Source organism: Cibotium barometz, chromosome 48 (assembly GCF_041138505.1).
Source record: "Cibotium barometz isolate CiBa-2024 chromosome 48, ASM4113850v1, whole genome shotgun sequence".
Taxonomy (NCBI): Eukaryota; Viridiplantae; Streptophyta; class Polypodiopsida; order Cyatheales; family Cibotiaceae; genus Cibotium; species Cibotium barometz.
The window spans coordinates 40,549,286-40,559,188 of NC_141093.1; the positions used below are offsets into that span (position 1 = coordinate 40,549,286).

Genomic DNA, 9,903 nt, shown 5'->3' on the forward strand with positions numbered 1-9,903 from the left:
GGGTGTGATTATGTGACCATTTTATTTTACTACTTGTATCTCTACACTTATTCTCACTATTCTTGATAATTTGTGACCATCACATTTTACCAATTATAAGAAGAGAGTTAAAAAGTGAGCGATATACTTTATTCCTATTTCAAATTCAAAATTTAGTGTAAAGAGGAAAAAGTGCTATGGTAGGGAAGTACTTATATGATGAAAGCATCTCTTTTTCTCTCTATCATTATTTAAAAATAGAACACCTTATCATTACATGTAAGGTGCATCTATATGAGGAATAAGTGAGCACAGCTTACCACACATCTCCACCAATGAAAAAAAAAAGTAAAGCAATAATCATTTCTTTTTTTTTAAATCTTAACAAAAATTCCACATACACATACACACCTATGGTACCCACACACACTCTCGTACACACACACACACACACACTCACATGCACTCATGCACGCTTACGTATATACACACATATACGCATACACACACAACCATGTGCGCACAGTCATACACTTGCATATGCACATGCACACATACATGACTGTGCAAGTTAAAAGTCACACACAGTCGTATGCGTGCGCACGGAATCGACACACACCCAATTACCCACATGCATGTGCATGCGCATACCCACACACATGCACATGATACACATACACTTGTACACTTGCACACAGACACACAGATGCACACACTCTTGTGCATGCGTACACACACTCGCATGCACTCATGCCACTCACATACGTATACATGCATAGACACATGCAAGCATACACTTACATACACACATATATACACATGTACACAAAGTCACACACACTCACATGCATGCACATGAAATTAACACATCCAATCACTCACATGCACGTGCGTACACACACTCACACACATACACATGACGTACATTCACATGCACGCTTATACACACACGTATGACACACATATATATACACATACAAATACATGTGCATGCACATACTCGAGTGTACACACACACACAAACATATGCACATATGTATGCACACACAAGCACACGTGCATGCATACACATGTACACATGGACACGCACATTGACGTACATACATACGAGCATCCACACAAGCACCTAGATGCATACACACTCTCTTGCATACATGTACACACTCTCTCTTACATACGTGCACATGGAGATACATACATGTGCATATACATTGACACGCCCACACACAAGCACACACAACACGGTGCACATGCACATGCCATTGTCAACACACACAATCATATGTGTGCATACACAGAGTCGACACAGTCTTAGCAGGAGGGTAACGTGAGCCGCCTTTATTAAGGCTTTAATAGATGAGGGTGCACTCACATAGACATGTGCACGCACACACTGTTGACACGTAAAGGTTGCACACTCACACGCACATGCACACACAGAGTTGGTGCGCACACTCGACACACACATGCACGCATATACACAAACACTTTCACTCGTGTGCACACATAAATACATAGAATCAACACACACACACTTGCACATGCATATAGAATCGACGTATACATAAACACATACACGCATGTGCATGCACACATGTGACATACCAACACACGTGTGCACACACACATGTACACAGTCTTGCATGCTTGCAAGCACACACTTGCACGCACACACACTCTTGCATGCTTGCAAGCACACACGCACGTACACACAAAGTCTTGCACACATGCACAGTACACGTATATGCACACTCAAGGGAACACACTTGCATTCTTGCACACTCACTTGTACACACACGCACACTTACTCACATGCACAGTACACGTATATGCACACTCAAGGGAACACACTCTTGCATTCTTGCACACTCACTTGTACACACGCACACTTACATGCACATACGTACACACACACATACACATACATGCATAGTGGCACACATACATAGTCGGCACACATACACACTCTTTGAGTGTGAGAGTAGCATGAGCAACCTTCATTAAGAATTTACTACATGAAGGTGCACAGACACGTGTGTGTACATATTATTAACACATAAAGGCACACACGTGCACACACACAAAGATAGTTGACACACACATGCACATGCATATACACATACATGTCCACATGTACACACACACACACACACACACACATTGTCTGAGCACAAGGGTGTTTACCTAAGTAGTGCAAGAGAGTGTGAGTGTGTGAGAAGGTGCAAGTACAAGTGCATACGTGTGTGTGTGTGTGTGTGTGAGAGAGAGAGAGAGAGAGAGAAAAAGAGTGAGATGTGTGAACCTTCACACATGAATGTGCACACACACACATATATATACATATTTATAGTAGTGTTCATCCCAACAAACGTAAGCACATCTCATACTATGAGTAAATTCACACGTATAGTCACTCACAAGGAACCTCTGCTAACTAACAAGTTGGTACATGGTGTAATTAAAATATTATTTCGAGGTGATTGCTGAGTTCTGCTTCATCGCACGGGTCCATGACTTGCATACTCTCTCAGTCACATGCTCTCTTTTCTACCACATGGCAGGAGAGCAGCACGACCTCCGGTGCCTGTGGCAAGAGCAGGAGAGAGCTACCACATGGAAGAACTGTACATGGCAGCCACTTAAGCAACAATAAGAGAAACTAATCCCATATTGATCGTGTGGCATGTCTGAAAACTCTTTTTAACCATGTGCCACATGGCAACACTGTAGCACCAAGAAGGCAGTGCAGAGCAACATGGGGGTCAAGTACTAGTATGTATGTATATTGTAACTTTTACACCTTAACATATAAAACCCTCTCTAGAGACCATCATATAAATTATGAAGAATAATTAAGAGAAATCTATTGACATCGGATCACAAGTAAACACCTCACCATTAAATCCAGATCTCTCAATACATTTGGCATAGTCTGGGCTCCTTGAGGCACTCCTCCAAATTACACGCCCACCAGACTGCAAGAAGGTAATTTGAATGAGTAAAACAGAAAACTGATGCAGGAATAATAAACTTTATACTTACTAGCACTTGTTCCCTAAGTGCAACACAGAGAATATCGATGTCCGATTGGTCCAACCAGTCAACGTGATCCATCAAAATGACCTGTAATGGTAAGCAATGCTCCTCAAAATCCATCAAAACATGCATTCTAGCCGTACTACCTCATTCATTGGATCAAAGACACATGAAGACCTTGAAGTTTACTTGAAACATGGCGCCCACAGTGTCATACCTACTTCGCTAAACAGAGCTTACAGCAGACCCTAGTAAACCTACATAGTTTTAACAACCAAATCGGCATCGTATGTTGGAGCAATGACCCATATTCTCATGATAAGAAAGAGAAGCGCCAGCATTACCTTCGTGTACTTGCGCTTCCTTAGCTCATCCACAAAGGAACCAGTGCAGATCAATAATCTCTCCTTCTTTGCCAACTCCTCCTGAGGACAACATAGATTGAACCAATCACAATACCATCCTATCAGTAAGGATAGGAAATTGACCGTACAAAAGGCACAGCAACCATGCCTCACCTTGAGATTATGGAAACAATCTTCTTCCAAGAATCGAGGGCAGCACTTTGGTGCAAACTTGCCCGTCAAGCAACACCGATAGAAGTAATTGCTGCACCATTACAAGGGGATGAAAATTGTGCTAGGTAGTAGTAAGTAGCCACATCATATGGTAAAAATGGAAAATCATGCAATAATGACACAACAAGAGAAACATGAACCTCCTACCTGTCTCGGAGATAAGAATGTTCTGCGGTGGAATTGAGGCACCGGACCACATAGCTGCCAAAATGACACACAAACCACACGTCAACAACTTGTCACCACATAAAACATCATGTGTAGCACTATCATAACAGACATCCTGCAGATAGGCCAAAAGCCAATACTGACTTATATATGTTATCCTCTTTCTGAATGAGCTTCAGTTGCCCCCGACAGACTCCGGCACAAAACCACAATACTAGTCTGTTTGTCACAAGGAAAGCAAATAATCTGGTGATAATGCTGGCTTGTAACAAACACCTCCCCACAGTAGCGAACCTACAAAGTTAAGCGATCACACCAGATTTGATTAGATTAAGAAACAAGAAATGCACTTTGCTAACATGTTAAAAGCACCAGACTTGTAGAAATGAGGAATTTACCAGAGCTCTTTCTGCTTTTCCAAGGACGGAGCATTGACCAGGCTCTCTATCCAATGCTCCTGCAAAGGACACCCCTTGTAAGAATTCGAGATATGGCTTACTAGATAAGGGAGTAGAAACAGAGAGGTGTGGCCTTTTCGACGAGACCTGATGCATCAACTTGGCCAGAAACTTTACAGCTCGAATCAACCTTCCCATCCCCCCTATTCACAAACAACAGTCAGCACAGGGGCCCACTCAAAGGCAAAGGAGGGACATCTATCCTTGAAAATGTTACCCAACCACTAAGCTTACCATGATAATACAGACCGTTTTTGAAGTAATACGCCTTGGTATACCTGGGAATAACTACAGCCAATTAAACGAGTCGCATGCCTCCTACAAACATAGCTCAACCCTTGCAAATGCAAGTAGAAGCTCAGGAGATTACAGCCAGGGAGAGAGCAAGACCAGAAATTAGAAGCTCCTTGACTTAAGAATGGTGCCAAATCCGTCTGCAGCAACCTTGTAAACTGTGAGTGAATTCCTTCGCCAAACATGGACCATACATCTGAAAAAGGCAACCTGAAGAAAGCACTAATTGTATATTACAACCCTTCCATCGAGGCCACATCTACATTCAGTCACAATCTATAAGCTACCAAGGTATGTGGATCACCTCATGACTGCTGCTCTCTTCAGCTCAAGAAGGTAGCTCTGTGCGGGGTTGATATCAACAGATACCACCAAACCAGCTCCCTGCAGAAAAGATTACATGAAACACTGCACACCATTAGCTACTACGCACACCCTTTACTCGTGAGATGAATGACAAACAGGTGCAAAAATTGCAAAAGATTTGCATGGCACTTTCAAACCAACCTGATGAACCAAATCAAGAGCATTGCAACCTCCCGAGGTCAATGTGAGGACAGTGTCTTGTGGCTTGATCTCCAAGATGCCTTCATCCACCCGAGGATCTTCCCAAGACAGCGAGTAGAGGAAAGTAGGAGGAAATTGAGATGGCCTTCTGGCATCAAATTCATCCGAGGCCCGGGCAGGAAATCGAGACAAGTCCACCCCTTCAAGCAGAAAAAAGGAGCAGGGTTAGAATGAAGAATAACAAAAGAGAATACCTGAAAAACACAGGATGAAGCATATAACTAGGTTTGAGTGAATGCAATCTCGTGTTGCTGAGGACATACTATTGCAGTCATGGAGATGGCCAATCCACACATAGAAGGGAGCTTGGACAATTGGCAAGTACGGGACGTGCTCTGTACCGTTGTACTCAAAAGCTGCAAAAGGAACAGAGTACTTCCCGCTTGGTGAGAAGAACTTCAACATTTTGGCTTCTAACACATTGAACAAGAGCCACAACTAGCAAACCACCATATCTGGTTGAGAGAGAGAGAGAGAGTATGCATGTGTACAGTACCTGCTTCGAGCTTGTGCTCAAGATACTGCCTTCTCTCTGGCCCAACATCGTATCCAGTATAATCAAATGCAGCTCTCCAGAACCATCGACCGAGGTATGAGTGCTGCCGGTTTGGCAAGTCGTATTTATAGGATGTGAAGTAGTCGACGACTCCGACTAAGCCATCATTGGCCAGCATGGTGAGGGCTCTGTCAATGGCGGGCATGAAGTCTCTGATCCCTGTTCAAACCGAAAAGTCAAGAAGCGTCATACCCAACTGACTACGAACATGGTAAGATGAACTGCATCAGTAGAAAACAGAGATCAATGGTGCACCGTGCAGGTACCATACACGCAGCTAATGGTGCAGTACACTCAACTAATGATACCGTACAGTCGATTCGTGTTGTCGTGCATTCAACTGTTAATGCCGTACATACAATTGATGGAGTCGGGCAATAGGTATTATTACCTATACTCAGTAAATATTATTTTGCACTCAGTGACAGAGATGGATGGTGCGTTACACTACACTTACTTGAGAGAGAGTATGAGAAAGTGATGAGGGAGGCAGGTAATCGCTGGCGGAATGCAGAGGGATAGCTCTCTACTTTCTCCACATTACTCCATCGAGTGCGCTCCGTGTTGGAGCGGTTGAGCGAGCCCTTGCTGAAGCAGTTAACAATGTAGATCTTAGAGAATAGGGAGATGTCCATGAACTGCGACATGAGAACCACGTTCCTCTCCGAGCCATCACCAAAATCCACCCACACAGCCCCCGATGCCTGCTTGAGGCGTGCCGCACAGGCAGCAAACAGGCGCTCGGGGCCCGCCCAGGGCTTCTGATCTGAAACAACAAAGGACAAAACGCTTGAGTGTGAGTCCATCAGAAGCGCAACAATGCTGGATGCAAAAGCTCTCTGTGTTTGGCAGACAGGATAGGCCCGCGCGTGTACGCTCACAAAATTTTCGCAAATCAAATTTCACGAAGAAAAAGGATAGCTTAAGACTGATGAACCAGATCTTACAGTGAAAGGGAGAATAGATGATGCATATCTTCACAAACAACGCAGAAGAAAATCCGTGAACAGCAAGAAAACATACACTTCCTGAAAACCGGCTGAGCAGAAAGAGCCTTGATGGAAGACTTACCGTGTTTAGAGGAAGAAGGCCACATGGTGGAGTGTAGCAGAGAAAAGCTCTTACACAAGGGCTCTCTCCTGCTTCTCCTTTCACCTTCTCTTCTCAGGTTGAATCTGCACTCTGATGAGGAGTGAAATTAACGCAGGCAACAGCGCGACTGATTCTCCTTCTTCCTCTTCTACTTCTACTATTTATTGCAGAGATGAGATGCAGCAGCAGGCTGCAGAGACAGAAAGACTGAATCTTTGGGGAGGGGGGGAACGGGACAATGCAAGCTTGGAAAAGAACAGTGACTCAAAAAACGGCGGATACCGGGTTTGTCTGCACAAGTGGTTTAAGCTTGGAGACCGCTCCCTCACAGGGAACTTCCGAGGGCGAGCGGTTTTGCACAATTTCTCAGCCTACTGATCGCTGCCTATAAAGCGGCTTCCTGGCGCCACACGAGAGAGAGAGAGAGAGAGAGAGAGAGAGAGTGTGTGCAGTGTATGCCTGCAGTACAGTCAATAAAATATATATACATGCTGGCCCGACATGGCAGGGGAGTGGACAAAGGAAAAAGATGCTTCAAAATTTTGACCATTTTTTCTTTTTCTTTATCTTTTTCTTGTTTGGTGCACATCCATCTAATCCCCTTGTTGTTGAGGAGGGCGAAGATTCTCTCATTGGTTCCGATCCCCCTTCGAGTTGGTATAAACCCCTCGCATATCTTTCGCTCCTTGCTCCGTATCACTTATAATATCTAATAACTGATTCTCTCTCTCACGGCCCACCACAAACCCCACGTAAATCATAACTGTGAAATCATGCACACCATAAACCTCATAGAAAGAATATAGTAATAAAGATCACATAAAGAATATAGTAATAAAGATCACATGTCAATTGCTTATAACATTCCCAAATGGAAAGAACTTTTAGAAATGAAAACGATTGGTTTGTAACGCCTTGGCATACTTAATTACCTATCTCAGAAAATTCTTTTCTCCCAAACAGTTGCAGCTATGAGAAGCCTCTCTCCATCGTTATTTTAAAAAGATCATGAGGAAAATTATTATGGATTCAAATTCCTCCTCTCCATTCTTTCACTATTTCGATAGTTTCTCATAAACTTTCCTCCTTTTTCTGAGAATAGTCTCTTTACAAACCCTAGTTTGCCCCGTGATTTCTCCTGTCTTTCGCACAACTCTTTTCCCTTTTGCTTTGTTTATACCTTTTCAACCACCACCAGAATACGTAACTTCCTTCTCCCTTATTTCCATCACCACCTCTGACGTAGCAGACTCCTCAAACCATCGCCCCCCAACTCATTTCTACATATAACAAGGATGCTTTGGTTAAACAATTTTAGGCGAATTGGGTACAATTTACGAAGGGTCACATTTTGGGCCGGCGAGACGCTGCTTTCTAATTATATGGTACTTATTATTTGAATTTAACTTATATGGTACCTATCAACACAAAGTAGAGCTATTGCTAATAATGCTAAGATAGTAGCATACCAATGGCTAGTTTGTGAGCTTACCTCCCACCATTGATTACCCATGGTTGCACTATTCGTTTTGCAACCCTCCATTACCTATGCATGAATGCATGCACACATTAAGAAAATAATTTCACGAGCATCATTTAGCTCTTAAGTTTTTTCATCCAAACAAGCTTGACATGCTTATGATTTCACAATGCACCATTACGATTCTGCTCAATCAAGTTTATGCTTAACACGTGGCTTGGCTCAGCTAGAGCAATTCGGAAGCCACTTGGAGAAGTAGGCAATAGGCACAATTAGAGTCCAAGAGGGAAAAACTAAGGCAATCGGCAAAAAAATGCCTGAGATCGATGTGGAAAGATAAAACACCAAGCCCAAGAAAAGAAGGGCTAAGAGGTTTGAAGGAGATCGACAAGGCACAAGGGGCTCTGGGATTAAAGAGTCCAAGCTCAAGAGTGTCGAGTCCGAGGAGTCCAAGTAGTAGTGATGAGAGCTCATCGGAGGAGGAGCAGAATAAAAAGAGGACAACCAAGAGGGTGAGAGACTATGGAAAAAGAAACTGAAGACATAAATCAAGGAGAAAAGACCAAAGCAGCATGGGAACAATTTGAAAAATTGAAGTTGGATGTCATAATTGGGCAATTTATCAAAACGGGCCCAAGTTGCTTTAACGACTTGAGAGAGCAAGGAGTCATTCCCGAGCAACAAAAAAGAGCTATGGAAGGATAGCAAAGACTATCAAGACAAAGGAACATGGATGCACTGATAAAGAGTTGCCAGATGATCACGAGGTGTTCTTTCGATAGGATAATAGTTTTCCCCAGTTCATTATGATGTAATATTAATGGTGACGGTGCACACTATAAAGGAAGAAGGATCAAAGGGACCATTTGCCAGGGGTGCCAAAGTCTACATTATGACTGAATACACTTGGCTAAGGAAAATGCCTTTTCGAGTTAGGATGGTGGATCAAAGGATAGTGGAACACCCTGGGAATGGTTAATCATGTCACCATAAGCATGAAAGGGTTGGAGTTTAGTGTAACATGGTCTTGGATATAGGAACATCCTCTATCCTATGCTTATGGGAAGATCATGAATCCTTCATGACTTGGATGCAAACTAGCTCGCCTTAAGATTTCAATGCAAGTTGGTCTCGACTAATCTACAAAATGTGAATCAAACAGCCAACCCGAGGTGGCATACAATGAAATGCCCTCGAAAAACATTGAAGAGAGGTTGATGGCTGTTGAAATTTAGACTTAAACGGGGTTGATCTACATGTATGTTAGCATAGAATCAATTTGAAATCAAATGTCAAACCTATACGTGATGTAGAGGTACATACTATACCAAGAAAGTTAAGAAAATGATAATCTTCGAGAAAGCAGGATTCATTTTGAGATTGTTTCCTTTCATTGTAGTGACAAAAAAGAATGGAAAGCCTAGAGTATGTGTCCACTATAAGCTCAATGCACACACAATATAAGATCCTTTTCCCCTACCTTTCAACAATGCTAGATGAAGTAGTGGGACATGAGATGTATAGTTTTATGGATGGGTATAAAACCATCTTCATGACCAAGTGGGGATCTCTAGATGTATTGGGTAATGCCCTTTAGATTGTGTAATACTTCAGTCGCATTCCAGAGATGTATGATGGAGAATTTTTTGCACAAGTTCATGGTGATCTTTGTTTTAAAATTCCTAATTTTATCTC

General features: G+C 42.8%; 1 protein-coding gene across 2 annotated transcripts in view; it reads right to left on the reverse strand.

Moving 5' to 3' along the window:
• LOC147611180 (uncharacterized) overlaps positions 1–7,197 on the reverse strand; it is a 7,933-nt gene extending 736 nt beyond the window's left edge. The window contains exons 1-17 of one of the 2 annotated variants that reach the window (XM_086785842.1): positions 6,708–7,194; positions 6,094–6,402; positions 5,577–5,795; positions 5,344–5,436; positions 5,021–5,220; positions 4,818–4,897; positions 4,610–4,723; positions 4,454–4,497; positions 4,307–4,362; positions 4,160–4,218; positions 3,906–4,055; positions 3,741–3,794; positions 3,534–3,624; positions 3,360–3,440; positions 3,022–3,102; positions 2,876–2,954; positions 2,536–2,703 (exon numbers count right to left, since the gene is read on the reverse strand). In XM_086785842.1, coding sequence (XP_086641968.1) covers positions 2,639–2,703; positions 2,876–2,954; positions 3,022–3,102; positions 3,360–3,440; positions 3,534–3,624; positions 3,741–3,794; positions 3,906–4,055; positions 4,160–4,218; positions 4,307–4,362; positions 4,454–4,497; positions 4,610–4,723; positions 4,818–4,897; positions 5,021–5,220; positions 5,344–5,436; positions 5,577–5,795; positions 6,094–6,402; positions 6,708–6,732 — 1,800 coding nt within the window. In that variant the 5' untranslated portion in view covers positions 6,733–7,194 and the 3' untranslated portion in view covers positions 2,536–2,638. Of the gene's footprint in view, positions 1–2,535; positions 2,704–2,875; positions 2,955–3,021; positions 3,103–3,359; positions 3,441–3,533; positions 3,625–3,740; positions 3,795–3,905; positions 4,056–4,159; positions 4,219–4,306; positions 4,363–4,453; positions 4,498–4,609; positions 4,724–4,817; positions 4,898–5,020; positions 5,221–5,343; positions 5,437–5,576; positions 5,796–6,093; positions 6,403–6,707 lie in introns of those variants that run through there. The other variant, XM_086785841.1, reaches the window with a different exon arrangement.
• Between the last annotated feature and the right edge of the window lie 2,706 nt (positions 7,198–9,903).